Genomic DNA, 22,621 nt, shown 5'->3' with positions numbered 1-22,621 from the left:
TTTATTACCTTTTTTTTATTACCTTTTTACCTTTGATTTTTATTACCTTTTTCTTGCCTTTTTTCAAAGTGACATTCATTTTCTTCCATTTTACCACTATCCTTTTTTACCGAATGACAACCCGGCTGGCTGGTGCACGGAAAAAATAGATTTTTCGAGCAGTATTTATAGAGCTTGCTGACGTTTATTCACCTTTCTCTTTCAAACGTGCAGGCGGAATAGGATTTGTTGTCATCAGGAAAGGTTTCTCGATGAAAACAAATCCTATCCCGCCTGCATGCTTGAAAGAGAGATGCGAATAAACGTCAGCAAGCTCTATTGTCGGGCCACCAACCGGACGTCGCACAATCAAGTCGCGATGCGACCCAACTCGCGACGTTTTTGAATCATGTAAAAAATATTGGTGATTTGATGTTGCATGAAGAAGAAGAAGAAGAAAAGCGATGATGTTTTGAAAAATCCCTATCTCTATAACACAGGGGAAGATTTTAAAATGCCTCCGGGAATGCCTCTATAAAATCTAAAACAAAATCTACCCAAGTAACCATTAAGCCGTAAAAATGGCATTAAATTGGTTCTATAGTGGAATATAGAACCTGGCTAATTGGTTCTATATCCTCTAATAGAGCTGCTCAAAAACCACTTTCGGACTTGGCTTCGTGGTTACTTGGGATTGTTGTCAATAGAGTTAATAAACTATAGAACACGAATGTCGCTGCTGTTCCCTTTGTTCTCGTTCGCAAACATGACTGCATACTTTTTCACTTTGACACTTATATCCCTCCATGGTATGTTGCACCAAGCGAAAAGAAGAAGTTTTGACATCCGAGCCACAGACAAACAGACGTAACACCTTGAACCTGGTGGAAAAGTTGCATGAATCACTGTGTTGTGCAATATCGTCAACAGAAGGCGCTAATGCGAAACATCAAACGCATAGAAAAACGATGCGCGCGCCTCTGGTTGTGAAAACCACAACTATGAAAATTTTAAATCTGGAGCTCGATTTGAATAGGTCGTATGTACTTTTGTCGATTAAAAATTCGATCAGTTGCATTCGCTTATTATAGCGAAAACCGTTGAAATTGAGCAAAGGTGATACATACAGCAGAATCCTCACAAAACAGGCTTTCTGTTCCATCATTAAAAGTTTACAAAATATCTGCCATATTGCTACAATGACTAAAATAAACTGATCGAATTTTATATCGACAAAAGCACATACGACCTATTCAAATCGAGCTCCAGAAATGATCGTTAAAAGCGTGGTCGATGGAAATTTCGCAAGTGTTACGTCTGTTTGTCTGTGTCCGAGCGGTGTGCCGTTTACAAAAAGGTATACAATTTTTCATCGTCGGCAGTGTTGCAATTTTTCGACAGGCCTTTATGATAGCGATATTTCGCTTTTTTCATTTTCTCCGTGTTGGTTTTCCTGTCAATGTTGCTTTCCGATCAGCAACACGGGAGCGATATGAAATAGGTACTCACACTCGCACGCAGCGTGCTGAAAGCGAGAGCTGACAGGGCTAAATTTCCATTCAATTTTCTGTAGTTGAGTGTTTTCACCCATGGTAGCGTATAGGGCACTCACTCTCACAAGCCACCGCTTGAGACGAATGGCCTTTCAGCATGAGTAGTGTGTGGATGATTGGGAATTGATCTTGTTGGGTCGCTCACGAATGGAGCTCTCGGACTCTGTCAGTTCTCACATCGAGGAACTGAAAACGACCTCCGCAGTCATTCATTTTCGGCTGAAAAACAGGCACTGAGACTGATATTTTGCAGGACTGATCGTCGGTCTATTGAGCATTGCAAGGATTTCGAGACGATCGTGCAAATGTTCAATCTATGAAAGAACAATGTTCACACATCCAACAACAGCACGTAAAGTGCCCCACACAATGCATACGTTTGCGTGTGCGTGACAGTAGTTTGACACATTTCCCATGGGAAAACTGTTGAAAAAACGCAAACCTCGACGGAACGGACGCTATGTGTTCCAGGCTTAAACAAACTGATTAGTTGAAACATCACCCCAAATCGCGCACCCACTGCTAAATTAATGTTGCGGCGACTAAGCAATGTATGCTGGAACCGGTGTGAACACTTTGTGGTGGGACGCGGATGACGGCATTCCACCGAAGGAATTTCTGCGACGACGTTTTGTCGCTTGATCGGCAATCGTGGGTTTCATCGCAATCTCCTTCTGTTGTTTGCGGATCTTTTTCGAACCGTAGTTCATCCGAACCACGATCTGCGATGATCCGTGTCCATCGCCTGGCCGCGGCGGCGGCTTAGAGCCGATGCACACGAGCGTTACTTGACGCTGCGTGAATTCACGCTGCGTCGCCGCAGCGTTCCTGTGGGGCATGCGTTGACATTGCGTGACGCACACGGTGCGGCGCGGTTGCGGTGCGGTAGCGTTGGGTTCTCGTGTGCATCCTCCCATTTGATTGTGTGTAACTCAGGACGCACTTGCGTGCACGCTGCGTGGACGCGCCGCCCGTGTCGTCGGCTCTTAGATGACATCTCTTTTCCCAGGGCGTTAGCGACACACCGGGAGCACTACACGGAATCAGAAATCAACCCAAACATAGGTTCTTTTCAATCATATCGGCTCATCCGTGTGAGAACCCAAATTTGGCTATACCGCGTTAAAGCTCTGAGTGGGTAGTTTCCGTTTGATCCCGGCAGAAAATTGTAACCTATCGCAAAGTTCTTTCTACCTAGCGTCGACTTTCGAAGTACCCTAGTGGGTTGAAATAAACCCACTTTTGAGTAAACGGCAAAAAACCCAAATTTGGCTTCTCGCACGGTCATTATCGGCTATAGGTAGCTGCTTCTCGCTTTGTTTTTGACAACATTGCGAGCGGGAGAGCGAGAAAACAACCCACTGCTGGGTGAAAAGTTCAAGCGGTTTACTTAATTTTGCGTTCTTTTAACGTATTTTTCAGGTAATCTGTTTTTTTCCGTGTATCCAGCTTTTTACGCTAACGTGAGGGGTGATTCGAATATGGCGTTTCTTGCCGACGACTAAATTTCAGTTCAGTGCTATCCTAGTAGACTGTTAGAATAGTTTGTTGATTGAAGTGTCAACTTTTTTCACTTGATTCGCATCAACAGAGATCCTCAGCGTATTTTAAAATAATGTTATATGTTTATTTTTAAGAAAGTAATTAGTTTTTATTTCGTTTTAGATCCAGCAGCCTTATCGCAAAAATTGGAAGTCAGAGGACTGAAAATAGCTGAATTCAACCGGGACAGTTCTGATAATTTTCATGAACTTTGGTTTAAATCCCGTCGTTTTCAGCGTTTATGACTTTATGCGAAAGAACGATTCTAGTTTTGGCAACTCCATTATATTCGGAGACATAAACTGAAACAGAACAAAATACTCTAATAATAAGGAACCACCTGTGTGTTTTTATTATCCAACCAAATAATTTTATTAGCTTGACCTAGAATAAATTACTTCTCTATAATCATAAACCAATGGCTGCCGAATTGGGCATTCCCTAACCATACACAACATTTGAATTCAAACTTAGACGACATTCTGCTCTATTTGAGATCATCAACGTAAAAACCAGGGTAAAACATTAGTTTGGGCTCTTATGTATTATACACTGCCAAGTTGAAAGCTGGATAGTGCAGGAAAGTGTGGACTTTGTGCGGACTAGATTGATTCGTCGAGACTCGAAAGTGTAAGAAGGATATGCTTACACATTTCCAATCAATGTGCGTTAAATCCTTTTGGAATAGACCTAAAAAATAAGCTAGATTAATATCTCCAACAGAATAAATATGTTACACCATTTCAAAATACCCTGTTCGCTGTTGGTGTGAGTCAATCAAGTGAAAAATGTTGACACTTCAATCAACAAACTATCCTAACAGTCTACTAGGATAGCATTGAACTGAAATTTGGTCGTCGGCAAGAAACGTCATATTCAAATCACCCCTCGTGCTAGCGTAAAAAGCTGGTTTTTTTCGGGAGCACCAAAAATCTGCAACAAATTTTGAAAACGATGATTATGGTGTAGCATTGATTATACGTCGTTTTCAAAATTTGTTACTGAAATGATACACACCGAGGCACTATGGGCCAAAAACTGGTACCGCTGATCTTATGCAACTCAATTAGTGACGTCACTTATTGAATTGCATAAGATCAGCGGTAGTACAAAATTGACAACTAGTGGTTCGCAATGTTTATCTGCGCCACCTGTATCTGTACCACCGACGAACCGACGTGACAGTGGTGTTTCAAAACTGTCCCCCCTCAATTTAACGGTCGATCAGCAAAGCGAGCGAACCCTTCTGTCAAATCAGCGTAGACGCAAACCTCTTCCTATGTTAACACACGGGGGTTTGGTATCAAGCTAGCATACCAACGCGAGCCGTTATAGAGGTGGCGATAGTGTTCGGCTATTTTTCATCATGGCGTCGCGGACAACAAATTTGAATTTGTTTGTTCTAGCTGTCACGTCGGTTCGTCGGTGTCTGTACCTCATTGATTGAATCCCCCTTCTATTTCGTTGTCACTTCGTAAAATGGCGGCTCATAGGCCTTGACAGCGCCGCAGTGCTGCCGCCTGGCGGGAGTCGTATGGCAAACGTGAGAAAAAACGAGACAAAACACGTTTGTTTATACTTCTTCACGCACACGATGACAGATACAAATGGGATTTCCCATTGGAGTGAGTGCATTTTTGCTGCCGTCAGAGCCAATAAGATCTGCACGGCTTCAGTATCACCCCTTCTCAAATGTTCCATCCGGAACTGCTCGAATACGATACATTTTTTGATTTTTTATTTTCCGTGCATCCAAACGTCTGTCATGTTTGCTGCTTCTTCGCTTGCGTGGTCGTGGTCTTCGTTTTTTAGGACACCGCAAGCCAGCCAGCAGCAAACCGAAATTTGCGCTTGCTTGTCGTTCTTCGTTCGCCCGTCGGATCCTCAACATTCTTGTGATCTAGAAAGGATTTTTGCAAATCAATGTGCCAGTTTTCTTCAACCAGTCGTTAAAAAATTGTGAAGGTTTTTTGTGTTTTGACTATTATCTAGTGTTTGTGCGAATAATTCTATGTGATCATTGAATATTTCCGGTTTTTCATTCTCCCGGTGAGATTCCTCCATTTCCATCATTATCCTGTGTGGTAGTGGCTTGAAAAATTGGCAGCGAAATTTCAGTCAAACTATAGATACACAATTCCTTGAAGGAGACGACGGACAGTCGCAGGATCATTGTTCCTAAAAAATGAGAAAAACGCGGCAAGCCGCAGAATTTACGGAACTGAAGGTAAGTAGAATTTCTTATAACATTTGTTAGGGTGAAACTGCATTTTGGCCATCTTGCCGGAATAGGGATGTTCAAGTGACTATTTAAAATATTCGATTACTGTGTGTAAATATATAACTGTCACTACTTCCTTAGAAGAACTGCACTCCTAATGTTAACTCAAAATGTTGTTTTTCCTTGACCTGAAAAAAAGGGTACTACCTACAGGTTTACGTATGTTCAATAAAAATTACAATTACAATTACTGTCAAGTTTAAGGTGACAAACTGTCAAATTTAAGGTGACATCGTGTTAATTTTGCTATCTTCCGGTTCTTTCATCATAATATTACCCTCGAAACTTTGACGATGCAAATCTACAGTCCCAGTGGATGGATCTAACTGAAAACTTAGTCGATTGTTCATCACTAAATACCTAAGCAAACGATCCAATTTTCAGCCCGTTCCGTGCAGCAGGCCTCGAGATTTGCATCTTCAAAGTTTGAGAGCAATACATAACATAATTTTATTGAGAAATTTACTAGCCGATTTTATGAATGAAATTTTGACAGGAGGTAGCGTCCTAACCCGTGAAAATCAATATCATCATCAACATTGTTGTCACTTCGTGAAATGGCTCATTCGCTAACTATTGTAACAGACCCTAAGGGTCTGTATCAATTGGTGAATTAAAATTAATTTTTACTTAAATTTGACAGTTCAACACTTAAACTTGACAGTTCTTCTAAGGAAATAATTATCGAACTGTCAAGTTTAAGTGAAAATTAATTTTAATTCGTCAATTGACACAGACCCTAAAAGTGCAAACTAGTATAGTCTATTTTACGAAACGACAGCAGTGTTGATATTGATATTCACACTCACGGCAACCACGAAATGAGCGATCAGCTGATCCAAAACGTCTCGTAAAATGGCTCATTGTTATGTCTCAGATTGTTATTATGCTGCCCATAATCGCATAGTTGACGTAACCACCATTGACAATGTCAGCACTCACAAGCTAGTATCTATTAAATGTGCATAATTGTGACCAGTTTTATTCAATAGAGCACAAGATCTAATCACTAGCCAGATATCAACGCGAAAAAAATCATAAACTTGTCATTAAATATTGATAAAATTTCAAAAGTGTGCTGAAAACTACAGTGGCGCTTACATCAACTATGCGATTATGGGCAGTATGGTTCATAAACCTTTTTCCGAAGGTGTGATGTCTTAAAAAATGTCGGCGTCGGTGGTGTAGTGGTAAGCGTGGGGTTAATTCATATATTACGTAACGCAAAATTTGCCAATTTTAGACCCCCTCCCTCCCCCACGTAACAACTTTTGTATGGAAAATTTTGAAATTTTGTATGAAGCGTAACGCAACGCTGGACCCCCTCCCTCCCCCCTTAGCGTTACGTAATATTTGAACGAACCCGTGGTTGCCTCTCATCCCAGTCGATCGTCGTGGTTCAATTCCCGTCGACGCCGATGGGATTTTCTGAGACATAAAATCCGTGATCATGCCTTCTCTCGGATAGGAAGTAAAGTCGTAGGTCCCGGCCCATGTGTTGATGGGTTCGATATGTGGGGTCCTCAGGGGCATCTCCCTGGGGCATCGGAATTTAAGGCTTAGCTCCTAGGCCCAGCCGACGTAAAACACAACTGTCGCCGAACGGTGCTATTTGGCCAGAATAAAGAAGAAGAAGAAGAAGATGTCGCAAAATAAAGGATTATTTCAATGGACTACCCGCTTTGCGCGCAGCCACAGTTGATCAGCAGGAGTAAATCAATTTAATTTTGTATGGCGAAATGCATCTAAACTTGAATTACTTGAAATACAAAGCTTTTCCCGAAAAAATATTTGGTAGGCTTAATAGTGGTCACCATTGTGCACAACCACTACCAAATATTTTTTCGAAAAATGTGTTCCACTTTGAAGAATTTGCCTTTAGATGGTATTTGCCATACAATATTTTTGCGATTTACTTTTAGCGATTTTTCGCGCATAGAAGCTAGCGCCACATTGGTCGATGCGGAGAGTAGGAAAACAGCCGATGTAGGTAATTCATTAATCGATTAAATAATTGTAGTCGATTAGTGTTGTGATAGAAATTGATTAGCTCGGTGAAACTGGCAACACTGCTGTGTGAAATCAGATGAGGAGATCAGAAGGTATTCTTATTAGTTGGAACAGTGGAGCTTCTTTTGTAGATAGAGGAAATCGTACACTAAAATGTAAGTTTATTTATAAAATGAAATAGTTATAATCACTAAAAATAATACTATTAAAGCATTGAAGCTGCTTAGAGGAAGCTGCTATCAGTAGGTGTCGATTTATTTCAAATGAAGCATTTCCACCACAACATACTTCAATGATTTTAGTCACCCGCTGAAAGCTTGAAATGGAGGCTACCATACGTAGGCTCCAACAATTGGAAGAGCAGGGTATACTGTGGAGAAAGCAGTACGAAGACGAAGAAAGACGCATTGAGGAGGAATACCAGCGGAGCTTAGCGGACATCGAAGAGAGTTACCGAAAAGCCGCTGAAGCAATCCGGCTGGAGTTTGCTGCCAAAAGGGCTGAAGTAAAAAAACAGTATAGCACATCACTAGCTGTTTGCAGTACCTCGCAATGCCTGGCAATAAATGCTAATCAATCGATCGTAGCACCAAGTGTAGCACCACAAAAGAACATTCTCATTCCACAGTGTGAATCTGATTCGGGGTACGTTTGTCGTGAGAGCGGTGCTGATCGAAACAATAGTGTTAAAATTAATGGCATGTATAGTATCGAAAATTTGATATATGGTATAGGACGTGTGCAGAGCACGGATCGAAGCACGAATCTTCAAACAACACAGAAGCTGTTAGGTAGTGGATATGAAACCCGTGAACATAGAACTTACTTACCTTACCTTACCGGTCAGGCTAAGGCCGGGGTGGCCTCTGCTGTACATAGTAGCCGCCTCCATTCCACTCGGTCCATGGCTGTTTGCCTCCAGTTCCGCACTCTGCGTAGGGTCCGCAGATCGTCCTCCACTTGGTCGACCCACCTAGCTCGCTGCGCTCCACGTCTTCTTGTACCGGTCGGATGACTCTCGAGAACCATTTTAGTCGGGTTGCTATCCGACATCCTGATGACGTGACCCGCCCACCGTAGCCTCCCGAGTTTCGCGGTATGGACGATGGTTGGTTCTCTCAGCAGCTGATGCAGCTCGTGGTTCATTCGCCTTCTCCAAGTCCCGTCTTCCATCTGCACTCCGCCGTAGATGGTACGCAACACCTTCCGTTCGAAAACTCCAAGGGCGCGTTGGTCCTCTGCACGTAGGGTCCATGTTTCGTGCCCATAGAGGACGACCGGTCTAATCAGCGTTTTGTAGATGGTTAACTTCGTGTTACGGCGAACTTTATTCGATCGTAGAGTTCTGCGGAGTCCAAAGTAAGAACGATTTCCTGCCATAATGCGCCTCTGAATTTCTCTGCTGGTGTCGTTGTCGGCGGTCACCAGTGAGCCCAAGTACACGAATTCTTCAACCGCCTCGATTTCATCACCGTCGATATGAATTCGGGGTGGCGGGCGCGGTGATTCCTCTCTGGAGCCCTTTGCCATCATGTACTTTGTTTTCGACACATTAATGACTAATCCGATTCGCCTGGCTTCACTCTTTAGTCGGATGTACGTTTCCGCCATCGTCTCAAATTTACGAGCAATAATATCAATATCATCGGCGAAACCAAGCAGCTGAACGGACTTCGTGAAAATCGTCCCACTCGTGTTTATCCCCGCTCTCCTTATTACACCCTCCAAAGCAATGTTGAACAGCAAGCACGAAAGACCATCACCTTGCCGTAACCCTCTGCGAGATTCGAAGGGACTCGAGAGTGTCCCTGATACTCGAACTACGCACATCACTCGATCCATCGTCGCCTTGATCAACCGTATCAGTTTATCCGGGAATCCGTATTAATGCATAATCTGCCATAGCTGTTCTCGATCGATTGTATCATACGCCGATTTGAAATCGATGAACAAGTGATGTGTGGGCACGTTGTATTCGCGGCATTTCTGCAACACCTGGCGGATGGCGAACATCTGGTCCGTTGTAGCGCGTTCACCCATAAATCCAGCCTGATATTGCCCCACGAACTCTCTTGCAATCGGTGATAGACGGCGGCATAAAATTTGAGAGAGTATCTTGTAGGCAGCGCTCAGTAGTGTGATCGCGCGGTAGTTCCCGCAATCCAACTTGTCGCCCTTTTTTGTAGATGGGACACACGATACCTTCCATCCATTCCTCCGGTAATACTTCCTCCTCCCAAATCTTGGTAATGACCCAGTGTAGTGCTCTCACCAGTGCTTCTCCACCGTATTTTAGAAGCTCGCTTGGTAGTTGATCTGCTCCAGCGGCTTTGTTGTTTTTCAACCGGCCAACCTCCTCCTCAATCTCTTGAAGGTCAGGGGCCGGAAGTCTTTCGTCCTGTGCACATACTCCTAGATCTGTTACCACGCCACCTTCGCTACTTGCAACGTCGCCATTGAGGTGCTCATCGTAATGCTGCCGCCACCTCTCGACCACCTCACGCTCGCTCGTGAGAATATTCCCGTGATTATCTCGGCACATGTCGGCTTGTGGCACAAAGCCTCTGCGCGAGCGGTTCAGCTTCTCGTAGAACTTTCGTGTGTCCTTAGCGCGGTACAGCTCTTCCATCGCTTCGCGATCTCGTTCTTCCTGCTGGCGCTTCTTCATCCGGAAGACTGAGTTCTGCCTGTTCCGCGCCTGTTTGTAACGTGCCTCATTCGCTCTCGTACGGTGTTGCAGCATTCTCGCCCATGCTGCATTCTTCTCGTTTTTCAACTGTTCACATTCGCCGTCGTACCAGTCGTTTCTGTGATTCGGAGCCGCGAAACCTAGTGCTGTAGCCGAGGTACTACCTATGGCGGATCGGATGTCCCTCCAGCCATCTTCAAGTGTAGCTGCGCCAAGCTGCTCTTCCGTTGGTAGGGCCACTGCTAACTGCTGCGCGTAGTCTTGAGCCACTTCTACGTTACGAAGTTGCTCGATGTTGAGCCGCGGCGTTCGACTTCGACGCGTGGTGATAACTGTCGAAAGTTTTGAGCGCATGCATACAGCAACTAAGTAGTGATCCGAATCTATATTCGCACTGCGGTATGTGCGGACGTTGATTATATCTGAGAAGAATTTACCGTCGATTAGAACGTGGTCGATTTGGTTTTTTGTTTGATGGTCGGGTGATCTCCAGGTGGCTTTGTGGATATCTTTGCGGGGGAAGAATGTGCTTCGGACTACCATACCACGGGAGGCTGCGAAGTTTACGCATCGCTGGCCGTTATCATTCGATACGGCGTGCAGGCTGTTTCGCCCGATTACCGGTCTGTACATTTCCTCCCTTCCTACCTGCGCGTTCATGTCGCCGACAACGATTTTCACGTCACGCGGCGAGCAACCATCGTATGTTTGCTCTAACTGCGCGTAGAACGCTTCTTTCTGGTCATCGGGTCTCCCTTCGTGTGGGCAGTGGACGTTGATGATGCTGTAGTTGAAGAAACGGCCCTTAACTCTCAACATGCACATCCTTGCGTTGATCGGCTGCCACCCGATCACACGTTGTCGCATCTTGCCCAACACTATAAATCCTGTTCCCAGTTCATTGGTGGTGCCACAGCTTTGGTAGAAGGTAGCCGCTCGATGCCCGCTTTTCCACACTTTCTGTCCAGTCCAACAAAGTTCCTGCAACGCCACGATGTCGAAGTTGCGGGGATGTAGTTCGTCGTAGATTATCCTGTCACATCCTGCGAAACCTAGTGACTTGCAATTCCATGTTCCAAGTTTCCAATCGTAGTCCTTATTTCGTCGCGTGGGTCTTTGCCGATTGTATCGAGTCGTATTTTCTCCTATGTTATTCGCAATGGGGATTTTTACGGGTGGCTTATTGGGCCTACGCCAACACTCCTGTCTCGCCGGAGGGCCATCGTGCCAGTTCTGTTTAACGTCCAAACCAACACTGGGACGACCACGCTGATGGGGCTACCACCTTGGATCTAGCTGGGCGTGGTGCAGCGTTTCTTACTCAGCCGCTGGATGCCAGAACAGACGCTGTTTGAGCCGCACCTCCTTGGTGAACAGACACTCGGATCGTACCTCCTCAATCTAGCTGAAGTCAGAAGGACAACAGTGCCCAGGCTGCACTACCAGCTAAGCACACAACTCTTAGCTGGCGGTCTTTGTCATCACTTGACCCGTGGAAGCATGAGGTAGGAACTTGTGAGGACCAGAGCTATATTGGATGCTCTCCTTATCGACTCACCGTTTTGCAGCCCGTGAACATAGAACACAGTGCGCTAATGTAATATTGTTATCGATAGAAAAGTTTTTTTTTTTACTAGTTTGTTTATTTAAAGGCTCATTCGCCGAGAGCAGCTTTACAGAGCCGAATTTCATGGTTAATCATAGCTTACATAATTATAAAAATTGTTTCTTTTATTTTTTGAACACACTTTCTTATTGGACGGGTTGTCCAAAACACGTACCGCCGCATGATTCGTGTTTGGGGAACACTGGTAATCATTGCAAGATTTCTTTGTTTCGATTTCCTTCGTGTTTTTCGGTCGACTTCGCTTGTGTGTGACCACATTGTAATCCGTCGATGAATTCGATGCATTGTCGTCGACATCTGTCCAATCATCATCGTATTGTTTCCCTTCTTCAGTAGTAGGTACGGACGCTGGTGTTGATGGTGTATTTGGAACGGGATGAGATGATTTGTTCTGCTGGTTGTTTATCGATGGAAAATCAGACGGTTTAAACAAACCATTGGCAGATGATGATACTGATGATGGTGCCGGTGGGGGTTCAGCAGAGTTGGTATGCGAGCATTTTTGACCCGGATGAGTTGGTTGGTTACATCGTCCACATTACCTTGGGTTGATTGGGGTAAACGACCATTGTGTCTTCGTTTTGTATGGTGATGATAGAAGGAATATTCCTAAACAAATTCATTCTAAGGACCCGTACACCGTTCGGCATGCCGGGGAAGTACTGCCTCCAGGTTTCATCCCTTATGGAGATCACTTCTCCAAACTTGAGCATTGATTCGGTGACAGTTGCGTTGCTTACCGACGGGGACAGGTTGAGCACGCGAACAATAACTGCATCACAGTCGAGATACACAGGAATACGGAACTCTTTGTTATCACAAAGCATTGTCCGTTTCAAGTTGTGCTCTGACTGGTAGCGACTGGCAATTTCTTTTGAAACCATTTCAATGAGCACACAGTTGCGTAGATGGTGCAACTGGATGCTCCTGACCTCCTCATATTGGAGTTTTATTGCTTGCTCCAAAAAAGAGTGCACTTTCCCGATTTCTGGGCGAATCGGGAGAACACTGAAGTCGATCACTAATGTATTATTTCGCACACCGTACATTCTACTCGAGTAGTAACCGAAAGCAAGCGAATTCGAAAAGCGCGTCCGACGTACTTGATGTGTGTCTATCAACTGAGATAGAAAAGTTATACGTGGTGTATGATCCCGGAGGAAGTGCTGCCATCACAGATTTTATGCAGAACATTGCTGCTTATAAAACATTTATGGTAAATCAATTATGGTAAATCAGCGTTTGATTTCGAAAACCATATTTATTGAACATAGCAAAGTTGTATAGATTGAATTAGGGAATGAGCGAAAATTTATTTGATTACCAGTTTCACGGGGGGGGGGGGGAGATTGTTGTGATAGAAATTGATTAGCTCGGTGAAACTGGCAACACTGCTGTGTGAAATCAGATGAGGAGATCAGAAGGTATTCTTATTAGTTGGAACAGTGGAGCTTCTTTTGTAGATAGAGGAAATCGTACACTAAAATGTAAGTTTATTTATAAAATGAAATAGTTATAATCACTAAAAATAAATACTATTACAGCATTGAAGCTGCTTAGAGGAAGCTGCTATCAGTAGGTGTCGATTTATTTCAAAGGAAGCATTTCCACCACAACAATTAGTTTAAAATTGTGATGTCTGGGTCACCATAAATTAATTTCTCTTACCTATTGATCGTTAAGTAGCATACACGGTCAGAAAATTCACTCATTTTGGAGCTAAAGTGGGACAACTCAAAATTGAGTAAATTTTTTTCCAGCGATAGCGCTGGCCTAAGTGCGAAAATCTCATCAGTTTAAGTCGTATAATATTCTTGCTGATGTGAAGAATATTATACGGCTTAAACTGTTTGGATTTTTTGCACTTGGGCCAGCGCTATCGCTGGAAATGCAATTTACTCATTTTTTGAGCTGTCCCAGTTTAGCTCCGCTTTGTGTGAATCTTACTCATTTTAGAGTAACATTTTCTTAGCGTGTAGTAGTTGGTAATCAATATTTCTCAATATTTAATCGATAAACTTATGAGTTGCGACATCTCTAAGAATAAGTCGGACTGATATTACAGTAGACGTTTAATAAGTGCAACATGTTTACGTTTCACTTAGCAAGTGAAATTCGATAACTGCAACAATTGGGTTGTTTAGTGAATAAAATATTACTAGTTCTTATAGCCTAATCGAAAGAGCCCATTTTTCTGGATATAACGTGATTTTATTGCGTTCAAATACCTTTGTTTTGGTGGTTAAATTATTGCGGATTTTTAGAAAAATTTCCACTCTGCGGTAGCCGCCGAGTTCTACCGCAGCTGTCAAAGTCCTACCGCAGGCTTGAAAATCATCCTATAGGATGATATATTGCTGACTGCACCCCAAATTGGACTGACACAATAGTGTGCACACATCTTCAAAGTGTGATTACAGCGCAGGGATACGTCGGATCGAATTGAGGTCTTCGGTGCACTTATTCCTTGTAAATGGAGGAATAAGTGCCCCGAAGACGTCGAGACGATCCGAGGCAAATGTGCACTTTTATCACACTTTTTAGGCGTACCATAAAAAGTGTGATAGTCCAATTTGAGATGTAGTCTGCAATATAGCATTGAAACTGAAGGCCAAATCAAAGCATGCTTGCAAGGTGAATTGAACTGAAAACCAACAACAAACAATGATCATCGGCGTCGTATCCAAGGCATCGCTAGGGCTCGCTAAGGTATATCGATGATATTGTCTATCCGGTTGGAATCAGGACAGACATTCAATCAAAAATTGCCATTTCCTTGGACCACAAGTGTCGCATCTGTTTCGCATCTAGTGCGCTGTGTTGCTGACAACAACGGGAAGGATGCGCACTACTTTTAACATGATTCAAAAACGTCGCGAGTTGGGTCGCGTCGCGACTTGATTGTGCGAAGTCCGGTTTGGTGGCGGCCCGACAATACCTCAGTGAAAATCAGTAGTCTGACAGCTGCGGTAGCTTTTCGTTCTACCGTAAAACGGAAAGTTTTCTCTAAATTAGCAATAACAAAACAGTTTTAATTTCCGTGGATAGAATGACAGTTCAACCGATATTATTAACCGAAAATTATGAAATTTTGGATTTCGACTAATTTTTGGGCGGAGATTCCGATTATGAAATAATCTGAATACCCCTAAAGAACCCAATTGACAGACGTCAAAGAGCTGTCGATGTTGATATTTGACGTTTTGACGGATAGCGGAACGATAACTGCAAAATTGTTGCTTTTAGCGGACTTGCAGTTAAAAAGCATTGTAGTTAAAGCGTTTGAACCGAGCGAACGTCTATTGTACTAGGGTCTACGACCATTTGGGCAAGTGAACCTATTTTGGGCATTTGCTCCTATAACTCAGACAATTTCAATCCGATCGAATTGAATTTTTGATCATAGCTAGATACTGTACGTATCTGATTGTGTTCCAAAAATCAAGTCAATCGATTAAAAATTGACTGAATTATAGCAGCAAGTGGGTAATTCTCGCTGAGACCAGCCCACTATTTACACCTTGTCTTCAAAAATGTTTAAGTTGCCGATTTTCTGAAAAGCCTCGCTAAAAAAGTAAGAAAAATGCATATGGTTACTCAAATTGATGGACCCCCCGTTAGAGCCACAACAATTGGCTTCTTTAGCGGTGTTGAGATAATTCCATATTCAGAATCTGCATGCAAAACTGAGCCGAAATCCAAATTTTCATGAATTTTGGTGCCCGGGAACCCATTTAAAAATCACTTTGAAGTTTGTATGGGAGCGATTTGTCGAATCACCCCTCGTCGCATTTTGTACTGGGCGGAGCTGTCAAGCAGTTGGCCAGCTGTCAAAAGGTGATTTCGAAAAACCTCTTCGAATGCGATTTTAGGTACCAAAATGAAGTTCTAAAAATCTGAAAAAAATCATGGTGGTTCAGAAAAAGGTGCTCTTTTGTATAAAATCAAGAAATCACTAAATTTTTCTTAATTTAAAAACCCAATTTTTGCAGACCCCTCGATTTTGCTCAAACGTTGGCTCACTTAAACCGTTATAACTCGAAAGCTTATCCAAAAACCATCTCAAAACGAATTGTTGTTGAAAAGAGGAAAGATAGAGCTACTATTTACAATAATAAAAAGTTGGGTCGGCCATATTGATTTTCGCCGCCATCTTGGATTTTTATACCAAAATATTTTTTTCACCATGAGGGCAACCACCGATTTGCAAAATTTTTGCATCAATTGAAAGCATTTATACATAACATCAAAAAATTAGAAATGTCTTTTTCTTCTTTCAAAAGTTATCTGTCGTTTTGTAAATCATGCCACTTTTGCGCACTGGGCCCGGTGCCGGCTGTTTACATAAATGCACCGTTATTTCGCAGTGTTTACGAGCACAGATTAAAATTCTGAACCCACTAATGGAAAACTGAAGGTTTAAGCTATTCAAAACACAAAAAAAGTTATAAAAGCAATGCCCGCATCATAGAGAATCAGTCAAAAACGAAAACGAAGATTTAATTTGGCCAAATTTTGCGGCACGCGCCTTAGTGTATACATGCAGGCGTAAACTCGGATGCTGTTGCATGTCGTTGCCGGTGCGCATAAAAATGTATGGGGAAAACGTGGCTTAACAAAACTGCAGATAACTTTTGATAGGAAAAAAAGACATCTCTAATTTTTTGATATGGTATGTATAAATGTCTCAGCACAGACAAACAGACGTAACACTCTGATATTTTGCATCGTACACCGATTTAGCGGTCTATTTAAAAAATTGATAGTTGGCCAACTGACCACCCGTGGCGCTCGCATTGTTTTTGCTCGAGTTTGACGTTTGCCCACTACCGCCACCTAGTTGACGGTCGGCCAAACTCAGTTATTTTAGCATCGGGCGAACATGTTTTCGTGACTATGATTTGATTCGAAAAATGTCCGAAGTGTTACGTCTGTTTGTCTGTGGTCTCAGCTTTCAATAGGCTCCTAAAGTCCTATCGGGATTCTTGTTTTAAACCACAATATATGGTTCAAGAGTACATATTTACTCATTTTTTGACGTTTTTACTAACCATAGTTGAAAATATATAATTTTTATTTTATTACCCTTTTGTCTCGTCCCTAGCTTATAACACATACTTTGAATGATTTTTTTTCACCGTGTATGTCAGATAGGAACATTTTTGAAATCCCAGTGCGAAAAATGTCGAGCTCAGTCACACAAGGTTGACCTCAAATGTCAAAGTAGAACTATTTACCATTTTACTTATTTCGAATTTTCTCATTATTCCTTTGTTTTCCAAGTTCGAGTAAAGTACAATTCCGATTAGAATACCATGCTTGATCGTATTATTCAATATAAACGAGATTTCGTCTTTAATTTTAGGACCCTATTGATGCAAAAATTTTGAAAATCGGTGGTTGCCCTCATGGTGAAAAAAATGTTTTGGTATAAAAATCCAAGATGGCGGCCAAAATCAATATGGCCGACCCAACTTTTTATTATTGTAAATAGTAGCTCTAACTTTCCTCTTTTCAACAACAATTCGTTTTGAGGTGGTTTTTGGAGAAACTTTCGAGTTATAACGGTTTAAGTGAGCCACCATTTGACCAAAATCGAGGAGTCTGCAAAAATTGTTGTGGCTCTAACTAACGGGGGGGTCCATCAATTTGAGTAACCAAATGCATTTTTCTTACTTTTTTAGCGAGGACTTTCGGACCATGTTTATGGTTTTTATTTTGTTGAAACAAATGAAATTTTTGACATTATATGAAATGATGGTAATCGGTTGTTTTTATCGATAAACTCTAAATGAAAACAATTAAATATAACATTGGATTAAGTAAATTCTTAGTTTGAAAATCAACCATGCGTTTTATAGTTATAAACAAGCGCCATTTTTCTGCGTGCAGTTTTACTATACAGCGCACCACTTCCGAAGTTAGGTCCGACGCATGGATTTGGAGAAAAATCCAACATCGCTAGTCGAAAACTCCGATTTTCAACTAAATTGAGAATAATGCTCTTATTACGTTAAATGACCTCTAGACTGATTCTCTGTAAAATAATATATGAAACACGCATTGAAAAGATAAATGCTGAACTTTTAAAACTAGAATTTTCCATAATTTTTATAACGAAAACTTTTTATCTCAACAAACTCTTCCGAAAACGCATTGGAGCACCCCTCCGACTATGCTCCTCCATCCTTGCCACCATCAGCTGGCAGCATCGGCAGCATGAGCAGCATAAAAGAAATGTCAGATTGGATCAAAACAAACCACACCAACCGAGAGAGAATCTCACGCACGTGTTGCTCCTACGTTAAATATGTCAAAGCGATGTGTCAGTTTGGTTGCTGTCTCGCTCTGCAATCGAACGACGATTCCAACGACGATTCGAACGGCGATTCCAAAAACGATGGTTCTGATTCGTCGTGTTCAGTTAGCAAATCCACGTACAATTACATGAGAGAGTTCTCTTTTACACTTAGACGCTAGATTGCATCGCAACCTAGGGATTTATGACCAAAAAGTGCAACCATACTTGCATCTTGTCACTTAAATTTGAAGAAGAGAAAGTCGATAAAGAGAACTCTTTCATGTCACTTTCGCCCTTATTCAAACTCGCTCATGTTACTTTCACCCTTATTCAAACTAGAATTTATCGTTTTTTTCGTTGCGATTGGCTCGTTTGAAGTCTTCAGCTTGCTGAAAAGAATTTTAATAAACAAAATCTCACTCTTGTTTTATCCAGTTTGAAACATTACGCATGGCTAGCGCGCAGTAAAGACACTGTATGCATATAGCACAGACAAACAGACGTAACACTCTTAAAAACGACTTGGCACATGCATTTAACGATCAGTTCATCATGAGCTAATGAATAAGTGCGGTGAAGACATCGAACGATCTGACACCAAATCGCATTTTTATTTGAGATTCCGCACTTCCTTGCCGCACTTTTAACTGCGCAATGCGCAATATTTTTAGCAAGTTGAAGGCTCTAACGGGCGATTTCTTCACCCTAGCTTAAGCGTTAAGCCAGGTTTAACTGTATGGGTAAGCCTGGCTTACCGGTTAAGCCGAGGTGAAGAAATTGGCCCTAAACGAGCCAACCCTAACAAAAAAAAATACCTGATAAAATACTGCGGTAAAATAGAAAAAAATCCAACGGGGTTGCGGTGGTTTCGACCGCCGCAGTCGTTCCGCAAACGTCAAAAGTGCTCGGTTCACGCTAAAAAGCTCTCACTCACTTGGTTGCCATAAAATTAAAAAAATAATGAAAATTGTTTCTTTTATGGTTTATGTAATCGCAATTGCTGCCACAACATGTAACTTATTTCTAAACTATATTAGGTGTAGTTTTAACACTTTAGTATGCAGCTGTACGCCATTAAACACAATTTAGATTTTCAACTATTTATTTTTGTTTCAAGGTTGTGTGCATACTTTTTAAAGTGTGCAGCAGTTTGACGTTTGCGGAACAGGTCTTCTTTGTCTTCTTCACTCCGCCAGGTTGGAAGATTTCTCTGGATAAGCAATAATTAAGTTCTGTATTGATACATCGACTGATTTTGAGACTTAACTGAACAAATTTCTCACTTCTCCAATTTGTATATAAAATGTCTCATAAAAACACAATACATTCTATTGTTTTTCGCGGTAAAATGTATGAAAATTTTCTCAAAATTTTAAGGGTAAGATACATAACGACCACCATTTTTTATTGTAAAAGTGCCATTTACCGCGTAATGGTATAGAACAATAGGGGTGATGGTGAGTGTGTTGTGCAAATTACAATACGTTTAATGGTGAATAATTTTCGAAAAAATGGTGTAACAATAAAATTTATCATATTTTTATGATATTTTTTACCAGGGTCACGCTCTTTCTGTTTCATACTATCTGCCGTTTAGCCCTGAGTGTCGCGGACTGACTCAATGAGCCATTTTACGAGACGTTTCGGATCAGCTGATCGCTCATTTCATGAATGAAAATTTGACAGGAGGTTGCACCCAAGCCCGTGAGTGTTAATATTGACGGTTTCCCCCCTTATCGAACGCGACGATTTGCAACCGTCGCAGATGAAACCGTCGCCAGAGTCGTCGCAGCCAATCAGCAGGCGGGAATCTGACGTTTCTCCGATCTCACTAACACAAACAGCAGCAGAGGTGGTGCTTGATTCGTTGCGATGATTCAGAAATATCGAGTGAAGTTGGCAGCGCGTTTTGTTATGAAAGCAACATACAATATCAATATCAACACTGTTGTCGTTTCGTAAAATAGACTATATGCTCTCTCATCGGGAGCCAAACAATGAAGATGGAGGTTATGTCAAACCTTGTTGAACCTGTGTGATTAATTGAAGAGTATTGTTATCTAGGTGCTGCGGATATATTTAAAACTGTTGTGACGATATCTCCATTTGCCACTGTCAAGCCGTTGAAAAGCGAGGAGAAGGACAAACATATAGTTTTGAGCCTGTTTTGACTAATTTTGTAACAACTATTCATCAAAATTTCCATCGCGAATGGAAAATAATTAACTTTGAACACGAGAACAAAATCGTAATAATGGTGGATTGATCATGTTTACCATTTCCGAACAGCGTCGCGACGGCGTCCCGGATAAAAACAAACCATAGGGTATTTGGTGAAAACCATTCCTGTACCATACAGTGTACCGGCTACAATAAAGTGTGTTGTAATGGAATGGTTCGTTAAAAGCTGCGCACATTGTAGCTACTATACATTTACATCCGATCTTTATGTAACAATATATTATACTGTTTTTCTTACGTTTGAACCATTCACTTTTCCGAAATATAATTTTTCATCTTTAATTATTTATTCAGTTTTAGATTTCTCCGTGCTTTGTTTTGTTGATGTTCGTGACTTTTTGATGCAAAGGAAAGGAAAGCGAAAAAAGTGAATAAGTTGAAAATTTATTTAAAGTCAATACAATGTTTAAAAAAGTGGTAAGCCAGGTGTCCTAAGGATTGCGGATCCAAGAGATATGGCGGGCTAGGTACATATGGTCGGCGTTAAGTCAGAGTGGACTACGCGATTTTTTTAGCAGCTAAAAGTAAGCGAAGGAATTCGATACCTCTGAACTTTTCGACGTTTCTTTGATGCAGATGGGTCATTACATGAAAGAACTACAGATTTTCAGAAAATAATGCACTCAATTTGATATCCCAAGTGCTTGCAAGATATTTTCCCAAAATCATTGAAAAACAGATGGTCCGGTCTGATTGAACGCCGACCATATGTAGAGTGCGATGAGAGGAATACGAATGTAGGTCAACCCGGAAAAACGCAGGTCAGATTACCGTAAATCAGTGGATGAGCTAAACACTATTCTTTCTGTATTTGCATTTAGGGGAGTTTTCTCCCCTTTTTTCATGAGATCTTGCCTTTACCACAACCGAATCAAATGCGATTTATCTTTGACGTAGAGCCATCTTTAACATATGGACTGGACATTGAAACGACTTCTGATATAAGTTCGTCTGCGGGTTCGCTTTTTAACCTAACTTATATTTGAATCGAACTGGACAGTTTTCTCATGAGTTGTTATGTATTTCAAACTTCAGTCAAACTGGTGCCTCAATATTGCAATAACAGTTAAGCACGCTGTAATGATACTTGTGTACCTCGTCACCCACTTCATGCAACTACATTAGAGGTCTAATAACACTTAGCGCGCTCGGCATAGTTTCATCATGCCGCTCAAAGTGTTGCCACAAATAATGCTTAGTTTGCAAAAGCCAGTTATCTGGCTGGTGGGACATGGGAGCCTACGCTTCAAATGTAAATGCAATCAGAGACTACTCAGACTTAGACGAGTTTAGGTTAGTTTGGCTAGAAATGCCATTAACAGAAGGAACATGACAAGATAATATAAAATTCTATGGTTTATGTAATGTAAAATAATAAAAAAAGTGAACCATTCCAAAACCATTTAATTATATGTACACTGAAATGAATTTTGTTGTAGTTTCTACCGAATCCATGGTAAAATTAAGAACTGTACCAACGATTTTCAACCGAATGCAAAATTCTGTTAATTGTACTGAAACATTGTCAATATTACCATGCGCGCAATACCGTTGACTGAAAACATTCTTGGTGCTACTATTTTGGCATTGTGATTTCGACCATGTCGACTTGAATGTTACGCGTCTTAGATAAACGTGGTCAAAAATACAACGTCAAAATTGTTGCATCAAGAATGTTTTCAGTTAACGGTACTGCAGGCATGGTAATATTGACAATGTTTCAGTACAATTAACAGAATTTTGCATTCGGTTGAAAATCGTTGGTACAGTTCTTAATTTTACCATGGATTCGGTAGAAACTACATCAAAATTTATTTCAGTGTATAACCAGTAGTGAAATTACAATTAAAAACAATTTATTTACGGTACATTTTATTGTTTGAAACCATACATGTACCATACAATGTACGGTATGTTTAAACCCACGTATCAGTATTTTGAACAATTCATTAACAATAAAATGTATGGTTTTGCAAAAAAATATATATGGAGAAAAATATTTTTTTATATTGTTACGATACTTAACAACCCGTATAGTATATTATAAAAATCTTATTTACAATTTACTGTGTGTCTACATAACATTTTATTCTCGATTTTATTGTTTTTGTATTTTTATTTTGACAGTGGTGTCTATTGTAAAAATATGGTTTTAAATAGTACTGTTACAATACAACGTTCGGTTTTTCTACTGTATTTTTTATTCGGGGTGTTTGACAACCGCGCTGAGAGAGGTGGTTGCACGAAAATTGAACGCTCGTGCGTGTTTACAAGCTGTGTGCCGGGAGTGTGTAGGTGTGTGTTAGCTAGCTTGAAAAATAAAACCGTTTCTATTCGCACCACCTAGGTTTAGCCTGGGTTGAAGAGAAGTGTTTGGTCAACCCAGGCGAAGCACCAG

The 22,621-nt window shown here is 41.4% G+C and overlaps 1 protein-coding gene across 5 annotated transcripts in view; it reads left to right on the top strand.

The window, feature by feature from the left end:
* The first annotated feature begins 4,892 nt into the window (after positions 1-4,892).
* The window catches only part of LOC109414469 (E3 SUMO-protein ligase PIAS3), a 43,135-nt gene continuing 25,406 nt past the window's right edge, over positions 4,893-22,621 (top strand). For 4 of the 5 annotated variants that reach the window (XM_029872307.2, XM_029872308.2, XM_029872309.2 and 1 more), the window contains exon 1: positions 4,893-5,301. In XM_029872307.2, the coding sequence (XP_029728167.1) occupies positions 5,260-5,301 (42 nt within the window). In that variant the 5' untranslated portion in view covers positions 4,893-5,259. The remainder of the gene's footprint in view (positions 5,302-22,621) is intronic. The other variant, XM_062851671.1, reaches the window with a different exon arrangement.

This window comes from Aedes albopictus, chromosome 2 (genome assembly GCF_035046485.1).
Source record: "Aedes albopictus strain Foshan chromosome 2, AalbF5, whole genome shotgun sequence".
NCBI classification, from domain to species: domain Eukaryota; kingdom Metazoa; phylum Arthropoda; class Insecta; order Diptera; family Culicidae; genus Aedes; species Aedes albopictus.
This window is presented reverse-complemented; position numbering and strand designations above follow the sequence as displayed.